Here is a 24,872-nt window from a genome sequence, read left to right on the forward strand (position 1 = left end):
GAAGATGCAGGGAGAGGGAGCAGTGCAGGAACCAGGGGGCCATTAAAGAAAAGTGTAGTTGTGTCAAATGTTTATGTGGCAATGCAGAAACCCATAGGTGAGCTTGAGGTATAGCACCCAAAGAGGAGTGTAATGACACTTTCGACATTCCACTCCAACGCATTTCGCTCATCTAGCGCCAACCACAATTTGCAAATCATTGCTGTTTGTTCATTTTGCTAGCATTTTCAAACATATTCCTATCGCTTAACATGTCCAACAGTTATTTCACAAAATATCACACAGAAATGTAAACATTGTTTAATAGAGTTTAAAGTATTATATCGCCAGCCCCTACTCACCACCGCGGATTGTGTGAGTGAACTGCACGTTCTCATTACTGAGCACGCGCACCTGATGGATAACTATGCGAATGTGACCAGCACGCACGCTCAGTAATTAGAATGTTGAGGGCTATTTTCATAATCGTCACTCGTTAAATGCTTTTTATGTGATATTATGTCCTCATATGTTGAAATGTACTATGGTATTGAACATTCATGTTTAAATTATTGTGAGTGATCCGATTATAGAGTGACATTTAATTGATGTGTTAGGTTCTAAATGACAGGGTAAAAACTGATGGACAACTATTAAAAGCTCAAACCAAGTTTATTCACCCAATGGGTCAGACAGCTGAACAGACCAAGACGGTGTTCCCACCAGCACAAGTGTATATATACCCCAATTTAGATGAAGTCTCCTCCTTCCCTCTAAACATTAATTCTTTATTGTTAGGCAGGAAGTTAAGTGATGTGGGTAATAAACTGCTCCTTCTCCCTTAATGTGACCTGACCTGACGTCGGCCACCATTCCTCTCTAATCCACAACTCTCCACCCTTATCAGTGATCACAACCATGTGATTGCCTTACCCTTACTCAATAACATTCCAATCCCCTGGCTCATATCCAACCTTAATTGACTCCACCATATGCATTCCTCCTACAGACAACCATTAACATCTGGTGTAACAACCAGACTGTGGCCCTTCTCCTTTCCATAGAATACCTGATGATTAACAATATTTGAAGTTTATAAATCAGAACCCATCAGATTAAATACCTGTTACGGTGCATTTTGGATAATCCTATTTATATTATTGTTTATTATTTTAAGAGTCTCTGTTTATATGTCAGTGTTAATTAACATCTTATTAATATCCATGGTCCCAGCTCACATTCTGCACCTTAACACCACAATTTTGCACCTGATTCCGTTGATGCTTTGCAGCCCCTTGACAAAATCTCAAATAAAACTCTATTCCCCAGTGCACTACTTTTGAACAGAGCATTGACTTAGATTAGACAAGATTGGGTGTAATGTGCTGTATACTGAGATGTTCTGTGTCTGTTTTGTACTGAACTCCTTTCACAGGGAGGCAGACAGTGTAGTGTCATGCGGCTCTCTGTCATCCAATTCTGTAAAAGAGGCTAATCACATGTAACAGGGTTAATCCAACGAGAACTGCTGTCTTCAAAGAGAAGCTTGGATAAAATAGGGACAGGAAGCCCTTTCTACCTCTCAAAGGATGCTGAGAATAGAACTCACAAAAGGGAGACAGTTTGAAGTGTTGCCCGAGCTTCTAAAGTCCCGCCCAGAATTCTGTGGCAACACACCACCAAACACCCCTCTGTTCCTAGCCTAGTGGTTTGAGCGTTGGGCCAGTAACTAAAAGGTTGCTGGATCGAATCCCCGAGCTGACAAGGTAAAAATCTGTCGTTCTGCCCCTGAGCAAGACAGTTAACCCACTGTTCCCCGGGCGCTGAAGATGTGGATGTCAGATGGGTTGGGTTAAATGCTGACAACACATTTCAGTTGAAGGCATTCAGTTGTACAACTGACTAGGTATTCCCCTTTCCTCTTTAGGAGCGACCACACACAGACAGACTGACAAAATATAATACAAAAATATATGTAATTTAGCAGACACTATTATCCAAAGTGACTTACTTACAGTCATGAATGCATACATTTTATGCCTATCCTTTTTTGATGTTATGAAGGTATAAAAGGAGCATACTTTAAAAACAACACTATATTTCAATCTATCCTTTAATCCTAACCATGAGAGAGTAAAGAGAAGCACAGTAGGGCTTCTCTTCAGCATACCTCCAGAAGCTTCTCTCCTTAACCCTAACCCTGACTTTGACAGATTTACACCCAGGAAAGGAGTGAGGGTTCCTGGCCTCCCTACTACACTACGGACCCCAGAGTGAAGGAGCCTGCAGTCCAGTAACATCTCTCTGTTTCATGTCCTCTATACTCTAGCCAGCCACCCCATTACACACCCAACCTCCTCTCCTCCTCCTCTCCTTCCTCTTCTCTTTCTCTCCGTTGGAAAAGAAGATACACACACTCAGTCAGGTTTGAGGACTGAACACGGTCTGTCTTCCTTAAAAGGAGAAAATATGCTCTTTTAGAAGAATAAGGGAGAGAGAGGCTGAGCGAGTGAAAATAGAGATAGAGAGATAGAGAGAGAGATCAACAGACATATTCCAGAGAACTAGTTTTAAATATAAAGAGAGTAAAACTGGGAGAGAAAGAACAAGGCCATTAATATACCTCAGCATTTTAAAGGCCACATCTTTTCAAAAACAGGTTTTCTAAACCCTCTGACGAAGGCCAATAGGCCGACACATACGCTGAATAAACAAAGTATTACTGTCTGCTGTTTTTCTTTTTTTTCAGCTATCTAAACCAAAACAGACAAATAAATGAAGATTGAAAGTTGGTCAAACAGAGGAGAGACATTGATTTCCAAGCCATTGAGTAAACATCACAGTGCTCTGTTCTAATTGATAGAGGAGCAGCTCTATTGAAACTTATTACTCAATGGTTGTCAAAGGCCTCTGCATTGACAACCATAAATGTCTGCTTGTTCAAGACAATGACTATGATGACAATATGCTTTTACTTAAAAAATGCGCCAAAACTGTTATGAAGTTGTCATAAGGTGCATGAAAGTGAAGTATAACCTGTCAAACACTGACGGTACAAAACTTTTCACATTAAGTAATTGTCATTCATACGTTTCAGAGATATCATATAGAGACAGAGGATGTGACATACAGACTTTCCAAAACTTAATTTGATCCCTACTTGCTGACACCAACACAGATAAGGGGAAGGAAAATAAGGGCCATTTCTGGCCTCCGTCTCGTGTCCTCATCTGGCACCAGGACAGATACCCAGCTGACCAATACAACCAATTTAATTTGCCTCACTGAAGAAAAACAAAGGAATGAGGCCAGAGGATTAAAAAGGGGCTTTGGGTGATATGCTGCACAATGCTGACAGATACAATTAAGAAAAATAACTTTTTCCTCTTCAAATAATAACCTCCCTTCATGTTGACTCTTCCTCGATGAAACCCAAAAAGCATATTACATGTGCAGCAGGCCACCAGGACAGAACCATTTTTATCTGGCTTCAATGGACACAGCTGGCCACTCTAGCAAGGCTTATTATTCAGCTGATTTCTATGCGTCTTTGATGTTTCATGTAGACTAAAACACCTTTTATAGCTACAGGTACCACACATCTAATAAGCCTATCAGAATAACAGAAGATCTGAGAAAACATATCATCACCACCACAATCATATTCTCAAGGTAAGTGATTTCCAGGCTTTTTAAAAATTGATTAATCCTCAACTCAATTTTGAAGACAGTAAATAATTATAGCATCAATAACCCTTTTTGTTCAGGGTTTGATTTCCAGAGACAAGCATCAAATGTTTCTCATCCACCTTGAAGTGTGTATTGATTTTGAGTGGCATGTTAGACAAACAATGCAACACGAGGTGCGGAATGTGTCTCTAAATGCATGAGACCACACACAAGTTTGTTGGAGAGAGAGAGGTGAGTGTTGATTGTGTACTGTATGTATGTGCATGTGTGCAGAGACAACAAGAGGAGTGTGTGTGTGTGTGTGTGTGTGTAGAGAGACAGAGATTTTACTGAGTTACAGTTTATATAAGGAAATCCGTCAATTGAACTAAATTCCTTAGGCCCTAATGTATGGATTTCACATGACTGGGAATACAGATATGCATCTGGTCACAGATATTTTAAAAAGGTAGGGGCATAGATCAGAAAATCAGTCAGAATCTGGTGGGACCACCATTTCCCTCATGTAGTGCGACACATCTCCTTCACATTGAGTTGATCAGGCTGTTGATTGTGGACTGTAGAATGTTGTCCCACTCCCCTTCAATAGCTGTGTGAAGTTGCTGGATATTGGCGGGAACTGGAACACCCTGTTGTACACGTCAATCCATGGCATCCAAACATGCTCAATGAGGGACATGTCTGGTGAGTATGCAGGCCATAGAAGAACTGGAACATTTGTGTACAGAGCCCTGCGACATTGGGGCCTTGCATTATCATGCTGAAACATGACGTGATTGCAGCGGATGAACGGGCCTCAGGATCTCGTCACAGTATCTATGTGCATTCAAATTGGCAATGATAAACTGCAATTGTTTTCATTGTCGCTAGCTTATGCCTGCCCATACCATAACCTCACCGCCACCATGGGCCACTCTGTTCACAATGTACGTGGTCTGCGGTTGTGAGGCTGATTGGACGTACTGCCAAATTCTTGAAAACTATGTTTGGGGCAGATTATGCTAGAGAAATTAAGATTACATTCTCTGGCAGCAGCTCTGGTGGACATTCCTGCAGTCAGTATGCCAAATGCACACTCCCTCAAAACTTGAGACATATATAGCATTGTGTAGTGTGACAAAACCGCCCATTTTAGAGTGGCATTTTATTGTTCCCCGCACAAGGTGCACCTGTGTAATGATCATGTTGTTTAATCAGATTCTTGATATGCCACACCTGTCAGGTGGATGGACTTTCTTGTCAAAGGAGAAATGCTCACTAACAGGGATGTAAACAAATTTGTGTACAACATTTGAGAGAAATAGCCTTTTGAGTGTATGGAAAATTTCTGTAATCTTTTATTTCAGCTCATGAAACATGACATTGGTCATCCAACACTACATGTTGAGTTTATATTTTTGTTCAGTATATATTATATTACACATACTGACTGATCCTAGATTTCAACCCACACCATAATGGGAAATTGTAATTTATACAGTAATTTTAGGTACTAACAACAGTGAAAAAACTCAGCATTCAACACCATAGTACCCTCCGAGCTCATCATTAAGCTTGGGGCCCTGGGTCTGAACCCTGCCCTGTGCAACTGGGTCCGCCCCCAGGTAGTGACGGTAGGAAACAACACCTCCACTTCTCTGATCCTCAACACTGGGGCCCCACAAGGGTGTGTGCTCAGCCCCCTTCTGTACTCCCTGTTCACCCATGACTGGCCACGCACGGCCATGCACGCCTCCAACTCAATCATCAAGTTTGCAAACGACACAACAGCCTGATTACCAACAATGACGAGATAGCCTATAGGGAGGAGGTGAGGGCACTGGGAGTGTGATGCTAGGAAAATAACCTCTCACTCAACTTCAACAAAACAAAGGAGCAGATTATGGACTTCAGGAAACAGCAGAGGGAGCACCCCCCTATCCACATCGACGGGACCACAGTGAAGAAGGTGGAAAGCTTTCAAGTTCCTCTGCGCACACATCACTGACAACATGAAATGGTCCACCCACACAGACAGTGTGGTGAAGAAGGGGCAACAGTGCCTCTTCAACCTCAGGAGGCTGAAGAAATTGGCTTGGCACGTAAAACCCTCATAAACTTTTACAGATGCACAATTGAGAGCATTTTCTCGGGCTGTATCACAGCATGGTACAGCAACTGCATCACCCGCAACCACAGGGCTCTTCAGAGGGTGGTACGGTCTGCCCAACGCATCACCGGAGGCAAACATCCTGCCCTCCAGGACACCTACAACACCCAATGTCACAGGAAGGCCAAAAAGACCATACAGGACAACAACTGCCTGTTCACCCCACTATTATCCAGAAGGTGAGGTCAGTACAGGTGCATCAAACCTGGGACTGAGAGACTGAAAAACAGCATCTATCTCACAGCCATCAGACTGTTAAATAGCCATCACTAGCGCATTAGAGGCTGCTGCCCTATATACATAGACTTTAAATCACTGGCCACTTTAATAATGGAACATTAGTCACTTTAGTAATGTTTACATATCTTGCATTAGTCATCTCATATGTAAATACTGTATTCTATTCTATTCTACTCTATCTTAGTCTATGCCGCTCTGACATTGGTCATTCAAATATTTAAATATTCTTAATTCCATTCCTATACTTTCGATTTGAGTTTATTGTGTGTATTGTTGTGAAATTGTTAGATATTACTTGCTAGATATAACTGCACAGTTGGAGCTACAAACCCAAGCATTTCACTACACCCCCAATAACATCTGCTAAACACGTGTATGTGACCAATACAATTATTTGATTTGATTTTGAAACCTTTTACTGTAGCATACTGTAAATTATGGTTCATTGTGGGAAAATGTATTTATTTGTTTCCGAATGGTACTGTAATTCCACCCCACAGAATACAGTACCGTGCTGTGTTCTCGGAGCGCCAACAACCTTTTGACAACTAGCTGGTGCATGGTATTGTTGTTTCTGGCTCATTAATATATTTTGGGGCATCCACACATACCCCATAATGACAAAGTGAAAACATGTTTTTAGAAATGTTTGCAAATGTATTGAAAATGAAATACTAAAAAATCTCATTTGTATAAGTATCACCTTGAGTCAATACACGTTAGAATCACTTTTGGCAGCAATTACAGCTGTGAGTCTTTCTGAGTAAGTTAGCTTTGCTAACTTAGATTGTACAATATTTGCACATTATTCATAAAAAAATGATTCAAGCTCTGTCAAGTTGGTCGTTGATCATTGCTAGACAGCCATTTTCAAGTCTTGCCATAGATTTTCAAGCTGATTTAAGTCAAAACTGTAACTAGGCCACTCAGGAACATTCAAAATCATCTTGGTAAGCAACTCCAGTGCATATTTGGCCTTGTGTTTTTGGTTATTGTCCTGCTGAAAGGTGAGTTTGTCTCCCAGTATCTGTTGGTAAGCAGGTTTACTCTAGGATTTTGCATGTGCTTACATCTATTCCATTTATTTTTATCAACAACAACAAAAAAACTCCCTAGTCCTTGCCGATGACAAGCATACCCATAACAGAAAATATGGAGTGTGGTACTCAGTGACATGTTGTGTTGGATTTTCCCCAAACATAATGCTTTGTATTGAGGACATGAAGTTAATTTCTTTGCCACATTGTTTGCCGTTTTACGTTAGTGCCTTATTGTAAACAGGATGCATGTTTTGGAATATTTTTATTCTGTACAGGCATCCTTATTTTCGCTCACTCATTTAGGTTAGTATTGTGGAGTAACTATAATGTTGTTGATCCATCCTCAGTTTTCTCCTATCACATCCATTAAACTCTGTAACTGTTTTAAAGTCACAATTGGCCTCATGGTGAAATCCCTGAGCGGTTTCCTTCCTCTCCGGCAACTGAGTTAGGAAAGACGCATGTATCTTTGTAGTGACTGAGTGTAGTGATACATCATACAAAGTGTAATTAATAACGTCACCATACTCAAAGGGATATTCAATGTCTGCTTTTTTTATTTGTACCCATCTACCAATAGGTGCCCTTCTTTGCGAGGCATTGGAAAATGTCCCTTGTCTTTGTGGTTGAATCTGTTTGAAATTCACTGCTTGACTGAGGGACCTTACAGATCATTGTATGTGTGGGGTACAGAGATGAGATAGTCAAAAGACATGTTAAACACTATTACAGACAGAAGAGGACTGGCCACCCCTCATAGCCTGGTTCCTCTCTAGGTTTCTTCCTATGTTTTGGCCTTTCTAGGGAGTTTTTCCTAGCCACCGTGCTTCTACACCTGCATTACTTGCTGTTTGGGGTTTTAGGCTGGGTTTCTGTACAGCACTTTGAGATATCAGCTGATGTAAGAAGGGCTTTAAAAATACATTTGATTTGATTTACTGCACAAAGAGTGAGTCCATGCAACGTATTATGTGACTTGTTATTTAGGCTTGCTATAGCAAAGGGGTTGACTACTTATTGACTCAAGATATTTCAGCTTAATTTCTTTAATTCATGAATTAGTAAACATGTCTAAAAACACAAATCCACTTTGACATTATGGGAAATTGTGTGTAAACCAGTGAGTGACACAAAATGTTCCACAAAATGTGGAAAAAGTCAAGAGTTGTGGATACCTTCTGAAGGCACTATATGTGTTTATAGTGCCCCATCAATTTAAAATATATAGTGGACAGATTGGAGCGATAGCTAGTGTTGAACCTTAAATGGTTAAGCATTTTCCCATATCCTTTTGGTCTGTTTTGCCCTTTAGTTGCTGCCTGTTTGGAAGCGTTTGCTAACGCCTCTAGAAGTGATAAATAAAACACCAAATATTCATTAATATGATGTAATGTGTAAATACTTTACCTAGTAGCCAACCTGCTTGCACCAATCCCTTGTAAGTACATAAAAAATATTGTGAAATACAAACCCCTCCCCTCAATGAATTTCATTCATTCATCCATTAATTCATTCTGATTATTGTAGCATTTGCTTTTTTACAGTATAATACAGTCAATTTTACGGTATTGTACTGTGTGTCATTACACAGAATTTGCCACCGAGCTGCCTGTAAATGACTGTCGAATTCATGGTAATCCCTTTACAGTGCATCTGTTGGGTGTCAGACATGATTCATCTACAGAAAGCTAAATGAGTTTATTATTCAACAGTAAAAAAGCTGCAATAAAGCTGGTATTTTCTGCCCTCTGTCTTTCTCCTGTTTATGTACTCACCCACATACATTTGCATATATCCTACTGACTGACTCTGCCAGGCTGGTGTGTTTGTGTGTGTGTGTGTGTGTGTGTGTGTGTGTGTGTGTGTGTGTGTGTGTGTGTGAAAGCGAGAGAGAGAGAGAGCGAAAATGAATTAAAGATGCAATACGTAACTTTTTGGGGACCCACAAATTCACATTGAAATTTGACTTGAATAGCTGTCATTCTCATTGAAAGCAAGTCTAAGAAGCATTATATCTGTTCTATGTGCAATATTTATATTCTTCCCGTTTTTAAGTTTTATTTTGTTTTTACTCTTTTACTGTCGGTTTTGTACACCAGCTTCAAACAGCTGAAATGTATGGAAATATGGAAAAGATATTTCACAGCGGTTTAGATGGTACAATGATTCTCTACACCTTACTTGCTTGTTTTGTCATAAACTGAAAATAGGTGAACTATTAGAATTTTAGCAACCAGAAAATAGCAGACACATTTCTGCATAGTGCATCTTTAATATAAATGGATGGGTGGATACATTAATTAATTAATTATTTGACATTCTGCTTTCGGTTTTAAATAATTTACTCACTGAGCCATTACAGTCAAATAAGGTATATAATTTGATACGCAATGGCAAAGTGCAAAAATAAAAATAATTCAATGTGGGAAACCCTTGATTTGAAATGGCAATAATATGACAGGTCTCACACCTGATACGCCATACGCACACTTAAAATAGTGCACAATGGATAGAAACAGCCACGGGCTGTATCACATAACGTCAAAACATGATACAGTAATGCAGAAACAGGCACCCCTGTTGTAACTGTACACCTACTGTGGACTTTTGGGGTAGAAAGGCAGCGTGACATGGCTAAGATCATGGATGTCGAATGCGGTGGGTTCGGCAGATATCGCCTGTCTCTTAGTTCGTTGGTGCTCGTGCAGCTCGGTCTGTTTGACGACCTGTTGGGTGGCCGGTTTGATAACGGACCGGTATTTATCCAGTTCGTTCTGTAGTTTTTGTATCAGTTCATCTTTCTGGTCAAGCTCCAGTTCTAGCTCATCAATGAGCGCGTCCCGCTGCCGCAGCTCCTCAATCTTCTCCTGAAGCGCGTATTGGAGGTCACGCAAGGTACCCATGTTAATCCCAGACGCCAAGGGAACTTCAGAAAACTTTATCCAAAGCTATCCAGTTGATACTGTAGCGTATTCCTTCTCCTCTTCTAGCCTGACTGAAAGCTGTATCCCGCATCAACAGCTTTAAACATATATCCTCCCTCCAGTCCTTGATTCCCAAACGGCTTGCTCTCCGTTGATGACAGAGTTCGAATATTTAAATAGGCATATACAGTAAATGAGGCGACACTGAAGGTGAACCACCGAGAGCACCGCAGTCTGGAAATGTAAAGTTTGTCTTTATATCTCTAGATGAGAGTGTCAGTGGTCAGGCAGGCTGGTCCTCCCCGAGTGCGTCAAACTGCGACCTGGAGAGAGCGCAAGGCGAGAAGGGCGCCTACAGGAATCCGAGGTACAATGCAGCCTGTGCGCACGTGAGTGAATCCTGTGAGAACAACATTTACAGCGGAACTGGACCAGTCTTTGGCTAAGGTAAGTTGTCATTGAAATACATACATAGCGGGGGATGTAGGGGTGCTGAGGATGCTGCAGCCCCCCCCCCCCCCCCCTTGAAAAATCTGAATCCTCCAAAATATTAATAAAAAAGTCCTTTATTAGTGGACTGCTATAGCCATCTGTAGTGCAGGCAAAAACTTTTTTTTAAGGTCACCCTCCCATCACATTTCCCATCATCAATCATGAATGATAATTCTTCAAGTTGTACCTGTGAAACGTCTCCATGCCAACCATTTGATCTCAATCATTTTCATGGGAATATGAATGTAGATCTTCCTGAGTTATGTACAGTGTTGTTTCAAAGTACCGTGATGTTAAGAATTATGTACAGTGTGCTAATTTTAGAGCAAATAGTGTTAAAAAACTGTAGAATAACTGTGTTTTGTTTCAATCAAAGCACATACACTGAGTGTACAAAACATTAACAAGAATGAGTAGAAGAGAGACTGTGCTTAAAGTAGAGAATTCTGCACATGTGCAGAAGCTTTGAACCTTTAGCTGTCGGTAAGAGGGTTCCAGAGAACTCGGATCGGCATCCACTCCAAAAGATGTAGCGTTATTACAATATTGCTAATATGCTATATATAAATAAGTATGTGGACACCCCTTCAAATGACTGGATTTGGCTATTTTAACCACACCCATTGTTGACAGGTATGTCAAATAAAGCACAGAGCCATGCAATCTCCATAGACAAACAATTGCAGTACAATGGCCTTATTGAAAAGCTCACTGGCGTTCAACGTGGCACCGTCATTGGATGCCACCTTTCCAACAAGTCAGTTCGTAAAATTGCTGCCCTGCTAGAGCTGCTAAAGTCAACTGTAAATGCTGTTTTTGTGAAGTGGAAATGTCTAGGAGCAACAACGGCTCAGCCGCGAATTGGTCAGCTACACAAGCTCACAGAATGGGACCGCCGAATGCTTAAGCGCGTAGCCCATAAAAAAATCATGTGTCCTCGGTTACCACACTCACTACCGAGTTCCAATGTGCCTCTGGAAGCAACATCAGCACAATAACTGTCAGTCAGGAGCTTCATGAAATGGGTTTCCATGGCCAAGCAGCCACACACAAGCCTGCAATGCCAAGCATCGGCTGGAGTGGTGTAAAGCTCACAGCCATTGGACTCTGGAGCAGTGGAAACACGTTCTCTGGAGTGATGAATCAAGCTTCACCATCTGGCAGTCCGACAGACGAATCTGGGTTTGGTGGATGCCAGGAGAACGCTACCTGCCCGAATGCATAGTGCCAACAGTAAAGTTTGGTGGAGGAGGAATAATGATCTGGGGCTGTTTTTCATGGATCGGGCTAGGCCCCTTAGTGCCAGTGAATGTAAATCTTAACGCTACAGCATACGTTCTAGACCATTCTGTTCTTCCAACTTTGTTGCAAAAGTTTAGGGAAGGCCCTTTCCTGTTTCAGCATGACAATGCCCCCGTGCACAAAGCGAGGTGCATACAGAAATGGTTGGTCGAGATTGGTGTGGAAGAACTTGATTGGCTTCGACAGAGCCCTGACCTCAACCCCATCGAACACCTTTGGGATGAATTGGAAGGCCGACTGCGAGCCAAGCTTAATCGCCCAGCATCAGTACCCAACCTCAGTAATGCTCTTGTGGCTGAATGGAAGCAAATCCCAGTAGCAATATTCCAACATCTAGTGGAAAGCCTTTCCAGAAGAGTGGAGGCTGTTATAGCAGCAAAGGGGGGACCATCTCTATATTAATGCCTGTGGTTGTGGAATGAGTTGTTCGATCAGCAGGTGTCCACATGCTTTTGGTCATGTAGTGTACCGTTTTAAGTCCTTTCAGATGTCTGATGCACGAGGGGTCGAAAAGCTATAGAAGGACTTGATTCATATACACCATATAAAGGCAGAGGGATGGAGGGTGATAATGAGGATGATGATGGTGACCTGAGTGGGAGGTAACTGAATCCCTCTGGTGAGGTAATGACCAGCACCTTCCTTATCTAATCTGCAGTCTTCACTCTGAGCTGTGGTGTCAGCTTATGTTATGTCATTAATGCATCTAAAACCCACTGAACTTCATTAGACCTTATACTCACTGGTCTCATCCAGAAGACGTTACATCACTGATGAAGGCAAATGCAGCTGAGTGTTTATGTTAAATCAAAATGCAGGGATGTGTGATATTGTAAAATCAAAGGACGGTAGTCACTACATGGTCATGTCAGAAACGCCATTGTAATTTCGTCACTAATGACAAACAAGTAGCCTACATTAGCTTTTTATTCATAATTTAGTGGTAGGGTCAGGCTTAAGGTCAAGGTTGGGGTTAATGGTTAGAATCTTATTTGTGGTTAGAAAGCGCTGTAGCTCTGATCATTCCACCATGGCCAGTCATCAGACAGCATGATGACCTGAAAAAAAGATCAAAACTGCCCTCTTGTGGTTGTATGTGATACCAGTGACTGAGCAGTTAGGCAGAACATCTGACAGCTGATAGAATGTCTGGTGCACACACACTTTTGTTCAATGAAACTCAGAAACCAATGATCTAGAGAAATACCCTTATTGGATCCTAACCATGCTGAACTGTAATATAGATCTTAATAATAATAATATATAATAATATATGCTTTTAGCGGCTAACAGTCATGCGTGCATACATTTTACATACGGGTGGTCCCGGGAATCAAACCCACTATACTGGCTTTGCAAGCGCCATGCTCTACAAACTAAGCTATAGAGGACCACAAACTGTGATCACACACCACAAACTGTGACTGAATGATCCTTCTCCATGTTTTCGAAAGGTCTAGCTAGAAGAGTTTGTGCTGCCCAACCATTCAACAGCTGTTTTTACCATGTTATTATGTGCTATGACAATTCTATTACAGCTCTATTATCACACTGTAAGACTGTCTATGATACGGTGACAGTGATATATAATATTGGCTGTAATAGTGTAGCGATGAGAGTTGGCTTGAAGATCAAGAGCCTGAACCTTTTAGTGGGTGCTTCAGGGAAAACAAAGTTTAAACAACTCTGACATAATATATGATATGGTAAAACAAGAAGGCTTATCACTTATGCAAAGGAACAGTTTAAGTGCCAAATTTATCCTCGTTTCCCTTTTAGCTTCAGATGTCATTTGTGAGGAAATAAAGTATTAGTGTAAACAAAATACTTTACTGAAGACCATATTACACAAACCTACAGACCTACATATTCAGGATCTTAATTTGATCACCCTGTTGCAGGATATATTTTCTGAAACTTTCCAGGAAATTTAAAACTTGTAATGTATTTGAAGTTTGAAAAGGTTTCTGAAGTTTGTAATTTCCACTTTGAAATTCGAGACTTGATTCTCCCTTACGAAAAATGTATTAACCCCTACAAAAATGTCCAATAATTGTAATCCACATAATAATTCACATTTCCTTTGGCTGCAGGATTATTTTCCTGCTGTAGCAAACTGGCTCAAATTAAGATCCTACAACTGTATGAGGCATTCTAGGTACAGGACTTTTTCCTGGCCAAGTAATATGACCAAGAAAACATGCCCTGCATCCCAATACTTCCCTTTACGGAAAGAAAAGACTGGAATAAGAAGCATAGTGGATGAACACTCAGTCTAACCCATGCTTAAACCAATGCTTTTATATTTGTAGGGAGTAGGGCACTGATCACATCAACTCCTGGCACTAGGAATTATTTACATCTTCTGGATGGCCGCTGTTTTGCGAACTCCGACCCAACTTTGGTGTTTTGTCATTTATTTCTACTCTATTTTCACAAAATGTATCTGTTATTATTTCTCACAACCGACAAGAACTCTTGAACATCAGATCGGCAGTTACTTACCCCAATTCCTGCTTCTATTTCGATTCATCTGCCCTGTACTCTCTCTGTAATTCCAATTTCCGGGCTACCCAAGAAGAAAAAACGGTGTTACAGAGGCAAGAGAGGGGGGATCCTGGTGAGATTAAGGCAAAGGGAAAACCGGCCACCTCTTCCCTCCATTCTACTGGATAATGTACAGTCACTTGATAATAAGATGGATGACCTCCGATCGCGGATTGGCTACCAACGGGACTCTCGGAACTGCAATATTCTTTGCTTTTCAAAAACTTGGCTCTCGGACAAGATAACCCCATGGCTATCCAACTCGATGGATTCTCCATTCACCGGGTGGACAGGACAGTGAAGTCAGGGAAATCGAGAGGGGAGGGGTTTGCCTCTTCATCAACTCCAAGTGGTGTGCTAATTCCAGTGCGGTGGAAGTGTCAACCCACTGTTCACCCGTCTTGGAATACCTGATGGTCAAATGCCGACCATTCTATCTCCCGAGGGAGTTTTCAGCTGTTATAGTGACTGCTGTATACACCACAATCAAAAGAACAAGCTGGCACTTAACAAACTGTACAAGGCTATAAACAAGCAGGAAAACCTATACCCAGAGGCTGCCTTTCTGGTTGCCGCGATTTTAATTCGGCGTCACTAAGACATGTGATGCCCTACCTTCCATCAACACGTCTCCAACGCCACAAGCAGCGATAAAGTCCTAGACCACTGCTATTGTGCATGAAGCAAACTTCACAATGAAGCATTAGGTACACCTCTACTCCACAATGATGGTCAATAGGTCAACTTTCAGCAACCAGATAAGTAGATAATAAGCAAGCATAGAAGGCCCTCCCTTGTCCGCCATTTGGTAAATCAGATCATTACTGCGTACTTTAGCTTCCTGTTTACAAGCTGAAGCTGAAACTGAAAGTACCCGCGATTCGCTCCGTTGAGAAATGGTCACCAGAATCAGAGGTTATGCTACAGGACTGCTTTGCTAGCGTTGATTGGAATATGTTTCCGGACATTGGAAATGCATCAGCGACGTTGTACCCATGGTAAGGGTTTGCTGCTTCTCCAATCAAAAGCCCTGGATTAACACTGAGGTTGGTGCTAAACTAAAGAACAGGGCTACCTCACACAGAGCTTTTTCCTGGCCAAGTGATATGCTACAGCAAAAGACTGAAATAAGTACAAGAAGGCCTGCTATTTCCTTCGCAGAGTCATCAAACGAGGAAAAGGACAATATAGGAATTAGGTGGAATCATATTGCACAGGCTCCGACGCCCACCGCATGTGGCATGGGCTACAGCCCATTGCGGATTACAAAGAAAGACCCAACCGTGATCTGCCTAACAATGCCTCTCTACCAGACAAACTCAATGCATTTTATGCACGTTTTGACAACAACAACATCGAGACAGGTGTGAGGGCCGTCACCAACCCAGAGAATTGGGTGATGTCGCTCTCCGAGGCTGACGTGAGAGGGTCTTTAATCAGGTCAACACCCGCAAGGACGCGGGCCCCGAAGGTATTCCAAGGTGCATTCTCAGAGCATGCGCAAAACAGCTAGAAGGCATATTCACAATAATTTTCCACCTCTCCTTGTCCCAGTCTGTAATCCCCACATGTTTTAAGATGACCAAAATCATTCCTGTTCCTAAGAACTCTGAGGCTTCAAGCCACTATGCCTACCGCCCTGTAGCACTCACTTCTGCAATCATGAAGTGCTTTGAAAGGCTTGTTATGGCACACATTAACTCCACCATCCCAGCCACCCTAGACCCACTCCAATTAGCATACCGCCTCAACAGATCCATAGACGACGCAATCTCGATTGCTCTCCACACTGCCCTCACTGACCTAGATAAGAGGAATACCTATGTGAGAATGCTGTTCATTGACTACAGCTCAATGTTCAACACCATTGTCCCCTCCAAGATCGTCACCGAGCTTAGGACACTGGGTCTGAACACCTTGCTCTGCAACTGGATCCCAACTTCCTTACGGGCTGACCCCAGAGGGTGAGAGTAGGCAACATCTTCTCTGCCACACTGACCCTTAACACAGGGGTGTGTGCTTAGTCCCCTCCTACACTCCCTCTTCACCCACAACTGTGTGGCCACGCACGACTCCAACACCATTGTCAAGTTTGCTGACGACACGACGGTGGTAGGCCTGGTCACCGATGACGATGAGTCAGCCTACAGGGAGGAGGTCAGTAACCTGGTAGTGTGGTGCTGGACCAAAACCCTCTCCCTCAACATTAGCAAGACCAAGGAGCTAATCGTGGGCTACAGGAAAAAGGGGGAGCGAGCACGTCCCCATCCACATCGACTGGGCGGCAGTGGAGCAGGTAGACAGCTTCAAATTCCTCTGTGTCCAAATCACTTAAGACTTAAAAGGATCTAAACACACACGCACAGCCGTGAAGAAGGCGTGACAGTGTCTCTTCCCCCTCAGGAGGTTGAAAAGGTTTGGCACGGGCCCTCAAATCCTTAAAAGGTTCTATAGCTGTACCATTGAGAGCATATTGACTGGCTGCATCACTGCTTCGTTTGGGAATAGCACCGCCCTCGATTGCATGGTGCTACAGAGGATTGTGCAGACAGGCAAGTACATCACTGGGGCCGAGCTCCCTGCCATCCAGGACCTCTATATCAGGCGGTGTGAAAAGAAGGCCCGGAAAGACTCATCAAAGACTTCAACCACCCAAGCCATAGACTATTTTCTCTGCTGCTGCATGGCAAGAGGTACCGGTGCATCAAGTATGACACCAACAGGCTCTTGAACAGCTTCTATCACCAAACAATACGACTGATAAATAGCTAACAAATTAGCTACACAGACTATCTGTACACCTTGTATCTTTAATTACCTTTTATTTTATTATGCACACTCACAGGGCCCTACACACTCCATCATTTGCTCACTCACATATAATATGCACATGCATTTATACTGACTCTACACACCCACACACCCAGTCACATACAAGCTGCTGCTACTCTGTTTATCCTATATCCTGTTGCCTAGTCTCCTTATCCCTCTACATACACTGCATTCGAAAAGTATTCAGACCCCTTGACTTTTTCCACATTTTGTTACGTTACAACCTTATTCTACAATGGATTAAATAAAAAATATTCCTCATCAATCTACACACAATACCCCATAATGGCAAAGTGAAAATAGGATTTTAGAAAATGTTTGCAAACAGAAATACCTTATGTACTTAATTATTCAGACCCTTTGCTATGAGAGTCAAAATTGAGCTCATATACATCCTGTTTCCGGTGATCATCCTTGAGATGTTTCTACAACTTGATTGGAGTCCACCTGTGGTAAATTAAATTGATTGGTCATGATTTGGAAAGGCACACACCTGTCTATATAAGGTCCCACAGTTGACAATGCAGAGCAGAAACCAAGCCATGAGGTTGAAGGAATTGTCTGTAGAGCTCCGAGACAGGATTGTTTCGAGGCCTAGATCTGGGGAAGGGTACCAAAAAATGTCTGCAGCACTGAAGGTCACCAGGAACACAGTGGCTTCCATCATTCTTAAATTGGAGAAGTTTGGAACCACCAAGACTCTACCTAGAGTTGGCCGCCCGCACAAACTGAGCAATCGGGGGAGAAGGGTCTTGGTCAGGTAGGTGACCAAGAACCCAATGGTCACTCTGACAGAGCTCCAGAGTTCCTCTATGGAGATGGAAGAACCTTCCAGAAGGACAACCATCTCTGCAGCACTCCACCAATCAGGCCTTTATGGTAGAGTGGCCAGACAGAAGCCAAAAGGCACCTAAAGAAACAAGATTCTCTCGTCTGATGAAACCAAGATTGAACTCTTTGGCCTGAATGCCAAGCGTCACATCTGGAGGAAACCTGGTACCATCCCTACGGTGAAGCATGGTGGTGGCAGCATCATGCTGTGGGGATGTTTTTCAGTGGCAGGGACTGTGAGACTATCAGGATCGAGGGAAAGATGAACGGAGCAAAGTACAGAAAGATCTTTGATGAAAACCTGCTCCAGAGCACTCAGGAACACTGGGGCGAAGGTTCACCTTCCAACAGGACAACAACCCTAACCACACAGCCAAGACAGCACAGGAGTGACTTCGGGACAAGTCTCTGCATGTCCTTGAGTGGCTCAGCCAGAGCCCAGACTTGACCCTGATCGAACATCTCTGGAGAGACCTGAAAATAGCTGTGCAGCAATGTTCCCATCCAACCTGACAGATCTTGAGAGCATCTGCAGAGAAGAATGGGAGAAACTCCCCAAATACAGGTATGCCAAGCTTGTAGCATCATACCCAAGAAGACCCAAACCCAGTGTAATCACTGACAAAGGTGCTTCAACAAAGTATTGAGTAAAGGTCTGAATACTTATGTAAATGTAATATTGCAGTTTTGTTTTTGTTTTTGCTAAAATGTCTAAAAAACATTTTTTTTCTTTTTTTTTCTAGTAAAATATTGTTATTTATTATTGCATTGATGGGTTTTGAGTTTGCAAGAAAAGCATTTCACTGTACTTGTGCATGAAGCAAACTTGACAATGAAGCATTAGGTACACCTCTACTCCACACTGATGGTCAATAGGTCAACTTTCAGCAACCAGATAAGTAGATTATAACCTAAATGGCAGCTGACACTACTCTTCTTGCTACATCTAGAAGTTTCATCCACATACTTTATGGACAAATTTACATTACACATTAAACATGTGTTTCTCCCTTTGATTTTCCTCCTCTCATCCCCTTCTTTCCCCTCCATCCCTCCCAGCTTTGCAGCCTCCCTATGCCCTTCAAACCAACTCTGTGTCGGAGAAAGGCTTTAAATTTCATCTCCCTTTACTTCCAGCTCAGCCCTTTCCTATGGCGATCAATAGGAACAGGATCCATTGCTCCAGGCTCTGTAATCCGATGATGGCTGGTGCCAGGTTCTGACACTAATCGAGGTCACTCTGTCTCAGTGTCTCGGACCCCTAGCAGAGCCACGAGCAGGTAGACAAAGCCAGATCCGTTAAATAACAACACACATCCCATCCTCTAACCAGGAATTAAGACATGCCATCCTTTTTATCAGCTAACTGTGGCCTTGGACCACTACTGCATCAGCAACCCTGAAGGTATTCTTCTTAATAGAAGATAACAAATACCAGAAGACTTGAAAGGAATTATTTTTCACTTTCATGGCATTACTCTTTATGGATAATGACATTGTCCTCTGACAGATGGCGCCATGCTAAAGTGACACATTTCCAGGAGCCAGCTGCCTTGCAAACTGTGGAAAAATCTAGATTTTGTTCATCGGCGTGACACTAGTGCCTAACTTCTGAAAATCACTGCGCTTTCCCATTAATCGCTATGGAATACCAGCAGACCTAAAGGCCTGAATACATTTGTTATCGAAACATTATTTCTAAACATTTCTTTATTATTCTTATTTTTTCAGAAGGATCATTATGGCCTGACAGAGCACTGTATAATTCATTAACACTCTTGTCATCTTCTTGTCATTTAGTTCTTTCAGAGCAATTTGTTTGTGTAAAAAATGTAAATTCCTATTATCTGTTTACCTGACAGTCAGTTTATATTGGCCTTTTATTGTTTGTGCAGTGGGTTCTGTTTGCAATCTAATCCAGACCCACATAATGGTTAGTATTTGATAACTGTAGGCAGATAATAACCCAAATCTAGTCTTGAGTTTCAGTAATGTAAATGAACCATGACGAGAGACAATGCGAAATTGTCTCGCCACAAATTAGCTCATGTTAACACAATTTGGCTCTGTAATTTCACTGTGCACATCATGTAGGCATTGAGTCGTTCCATGTCATTTCAGCAAGACATAACATCCACCATCTCAGATTGTTCTAAAATCGTTTAGGTAGTTAGAAACAGGTATGATAGGCATTACTGAAACATTATTTTGTTGAAATGTAATTTGATCTCTTAGAAATTAAGCTAATTAAGTGCATCTAAATTGGCCATTTTAATTTATAGCATTCAGATAATATTCAATAAATATAGTACCCAAAATCCGATCTGGACCAAACTTCTTCCTACCAATGAACACATGAGAAATCAAATGAAATGGTCAAAACACCCACAGATATTTTTACCTGTTCAGAGATATTAGTCATTGAAGTCACTTGAATTATTTACCATAAATTAGTGTGAAAATACCAGGTTTTGACCACTAGATGCAGTGGTTCCTACTAAACTGCCACACTCTTTCATCCATTCTGCTTATTTCTTGTGTTTATTTTATAGATAATAATAATAAAATTATTATTATTTATTTAACTTGTTTAGCGCTTTTCATTCAATTAAATAATCTCAAAGTGCATAAAAAGCGAAACAAACAAACAACACATGTAAATTGAGATGGTACAGATGGAGATTGAAAGTCTCTATTTGGCTTGGGATGAAAGGCTGGAAGCTGAGGCAGTTTGGATTGGAACGGCAGTGTAGCTTCATGGGAGGGGGCATCGATGGTACAGCCAGAGATAAACAAAGACAGTCTGACAAACAGTACACAACATCTGCTTCTCCAACGGTCAGTTCCTCTATAGGACCCACTCCTCTGTAGGTACTGGTCCTCCATTGCTGAACATGTGGAACCCACCTGGGTGATGCCACGGCTGCTGTAAAGCGCACAAATAAACACCACATCTTGGCAGTGGTCAAGAACAGTCCCTGAGCCTCTTCTGCCATCTCTAGAAACAGCATGCAGTACTTGTTGTAATTCTTCCCGACAGATTAAACAACAGAGCCGGGGATGCATTATTTGAATCAAAACAGCCAGCTAGCTATAAGCCAAAAACACTGTATATACTTTCCAATCACAATTCTGCAACTCTAAAAGTCAAGATCACGAGGTGTAAGTGATCAACCTCCAGAGCAGTCAAGCCCCAAAACATCTAAATAAAAAATGCTACAAACATCCAATAGATCACAACCTTTTCTTTGCAACTTTGTTTAGAAAAACAATATCTTTTGTTGATGATGAAAATAAATTGTGTGGCCATCATTACAATTCAAGCAAGTTCTCCATGAAAGCAATTCAGTTAGTCCTTCTCTTAGAAACCTAATCCTTCAACCCCAACTCTCCTTGAATAGTCCAACACATAGAAGCTCTCCGAGAGGGCTATCCCTATGGTGCAATTATCATACTGTATGAAGAATTTTACTACAAGCCCAAAACTTTAATGGAGAAATGGGCTAGGGGGTAAAATGTTGCGACAACCCTAAAATAAATAATACAACTATAAACCATTGCATGGCAGTTGTATGTTTTTCAATCAAATTCTTAGAAAGCAGCTCTATCCGTAGTGTGATTAGTGACATTTACTATTAAACCCAACCCAACACAACCCAGCCCAAAACCATTACCATTGCAAAACAATATACAATGTGCGTTTGGGACTGTTACCATTGAAGAGCATTATAGGCCATAACATTGAAACCATTAGAACTACGGTAACCTAAGGGTTTGCTTGTTCACCGTGAATGATCTAACACACACAAAGAGGCCGTGGACACAGATTAAGCATAAGAGAAGGAAAAACGGAATTGCTTTTATGGAAGACTGGTATGAATTGTCGGCAGAAGCTACTGGTTTTCTATCCAAAGTTGCAAAGGAAATGTTGTGATCTAAATAGCAAACGCAAGAGACCAGGAAAACGTATAAAAGAGTGTGGCAGTATAGCAGGAAAAGCGGCATCTAGTGGTCAAAGTCTAGTACTTTCACACTAATTGATGGTAAATAATGCAAACAACTTCACTGACACATTTCTTTGAACAGGGGAAAATAACCATCACCAGATTCACAGGGAATTCATTACATACAGTTTCAGTCAAAAATTTGAACACACCTACACATTCAAGGGTTTTTCTTCATTTTTACTATTTTCTACATTGTAGAATAATAGTGAAGACATCAAAGCTATTAAATAACACATATGGAATCAACACCAAAAAAGTGTTAAACCTATCAAAATATATTTTAGATTATTCAAAGTAGCCACCCTTTGCCTTGATGACAGCTTTGCACAGTTTTGGCATTCTCTCAACCAGCTTCACCTGGAATGCTTTGCCAACAGTCTTGAAGGATTTCCCACATATGCTGAGCACTTGTTGACTGCTTTTCCTTAACTCTGCGGTCCAACTCATCCCAAACCATCTCAATTGGGTTGAGGTCGGGTGATTTTGGAGGCCAGGTCATCAGGTCATCTGATGCAGCACACAGCCTGGTGGTGTGTTGGGACATTGTCCTGTTGAAAACAAATGATAGTCCCACTAAGCGCTAACCAGATTGGATGGCGTATCACTGCAGAATGCTGTGGTAGCCATGCTGGTTAAGTGTGCATTGAATTCTAAATAAATCACAGACAGTGTCACCAGCAAATCACCCCCACACCATCACACCTCCTCCTCCATGCGTAACGGTAGGAATCATACATGCGGAGATCATCCGTTCACCTTCTCTGCGATCACAAATACACAGCGGTTCGGAACGAAAATTATCAAATTTGGACTCATCAGACAAAAGGACAGATTACCACTTTCCTAATGTTCATTGCTCGTGTTTCTTGGCCCAAGCAATTCTCTTCTTATTATTGGTGTCCTTTAGTAGTGGTTTCTATGGAGCAATTTGACCATGAAGGCCTGATTCACTCAGTCTCCTCTGAACAGTTGATGTTGAGATGTGTCTGTTACTTGAACTCTGTGAAGCATTTATTTGGGCTGCAATTTCTGAGACTGGTAACTCCAACGAACTTAACCTCTGCAGCAGCGGTAAATCTGGGTCTTCCTTCCTCATGAGAGACACTTTCATCATAGTGCCTGATGGTTTTTGCGACTGCACTTGAAGAAACTTTCAAACTTCTTGAAATTTTCCGGATTGACTGACCTATATGTCTTAAAGTAATGTGAGCGTTTAGTCACGGTAATTAGTCTTCTCCAAGTTCTGTTGATGCTGACGGTCATTAGTAGCCTACCAAACTAACTAACTGCCTGGTACTCAGCACTCTGTTAATCAAACACTTCATGAGAGTCCATGAGCTCATATTGCACAATAGGCTATACAATTGCGTGAGGAAACAGAGTGATGGCCTCTATTAAAAGAACAGGACCCCATCAGCTTTCTACAGGATAGGCCTACTATATTTATTTCTTAACTTTCCTACTATTAAGCACATTGCTTCTCTTTAAAACAGGACTATAGCCTACCTGGCTTGGATGAAAATGAAACACGAGAAAGCGCCCTCCATTCGTTATTTAAGTGCATACAGTAGATTACATTTATATTTTTCCCCTTCCCCTGTTTCGAGACAGATGTAGGATAATGGTCCATTCTAAATCAAAAGACATTTCACACATACTAGTTAGTATATGTAAAGACAAGATTAAATCAAGAATAGTCTGATGGGTGACAATATTAGCCTATCACTTGTGAATAATATATTATCACTAGTGAATGATGCCCAACTTGTGTCCAGTAAGGGAATAAACAGCGCATGCCTTTTTTTGCAACTTTTTCAAATCATAGTCACACACCTCATGTAGCCTAGCCAATAGGCATATATGTTTTGATAAGGTTTGTATCACAACTAAAGTGGCCAAATTGTAAAGGCAGTCATTGTTGTTCTCCCCCTTAGACGAGGAGGAGCATGGATAGGACCAAGATGCGGATTGAGGGAAATAAGCCATCTTTTAATGAAAACAGCAAACAAGACACTACAAAACAACAAACGTGACTAACCTTCAACTGTCCATGTGTGGACACAGGAACAAACACCCACAAAACCCCAGTGAAACCCTGGCTGCCTTAGTATGACTCTCAATTAGAGACAAACGATACACACCTGTCTCTAATTGAGAATCATACCAGGCCGAACACAAAAACCAACCTAGAAATACAAAACATAGACTGCCCACCCAAAACACACGCCCTGACCAAAAACACATACAAAAACAACATAAAACAGGTCAGGACCGTTACACAAATAACTTAACTTAACTTAAAATGAAGCATATTAATTCGCTTTACAACAAGTGTAGAGCCTAACTGGCATACTGTACATACACATCGCATGAGTTTGAAGTTTGGGGAAGATCATTTTCACCATAAAAATACACCTTTATAACAAAAGCATTACATGCATAATCGCATTTGTGGTCACTTTTGAGAATAGGGTCTTCCCGCTATGAAACATTCGCACTTATAGCCTACTGCCACGTGCGCATTGCTGTGCTTATAATATGAAGAAATAGCCTAATAATTGTTCAAAATTTTAAGTTAAACACTCTGATCTGTTGCGTCAGCCTCATTGCTTAAAAAGGTTTTTGGGATGCAAGTGGTTGTATTTATTTGGGATGTATCGCATCACACAACTGTCCAAGACTATGTTTGTAATATTTATTTCTCGCACAGAATAGAATAGGTCAACTTCTGTACTATGGGATAGTAGATTGACATAGGCTAGTGCTTTTGCTGTTTGTTAGGCCTACTCATCATGTTGACTGACAAAAAGTAAATGTAGACAGTTCTTCCAATATCTTC

The 24,872-nt window shown here is 41.6% G+C and overlaps 1 protein-coding gene across 2 annotated transcripts in view; it reads right to left on the reverse strand.

Annotated features, from left to right (window-relative positions):
• LOC129836351 (cGMP-dependent protein kinase 1-like) overlaps nucleotides 1-24,872 on the reverse strand; it is a 162,426-nt gene that overhangs the window by 131,165 nt on the left and 6,389 nt on the right. The window contains exon 1 of one of the 2 annotated variants that reach the window (XM_055902395.1): nucleotides 9,697-10,457. The exons of the other annotated variant lie outside the window; for it this stretch is intronic. Coding sequence (XP_055758370.1) covers nucleotides 9,697-10,001 — 305 coding nt within the window. The 5' untranslated portion in view covers nucleotides 10,002-10,457. Of the gene's footprint in view, nucleotides 1-9,696; nucleotides 10,458-24,872 lie in introns of those variants that run through there. 2 annotated transcript variants of the gene reach the window in all.

This window comes from Salvelinus fontinalis, chromosome 37, assembly GCF_029448725.1.
Source record: "Salvelinus fontinalis isolate EN_2023a chromosome 37, ASM2944872v1, whole genome shotgun sequence".
Classification (NCBI taxonomy): domain Eukaryota; kingdom Metazoa; phylum Chordata; class Actinopteri; order Salmoniformes; family Salmonidae; genus Salvelinus; species Salvelinus fontinalis.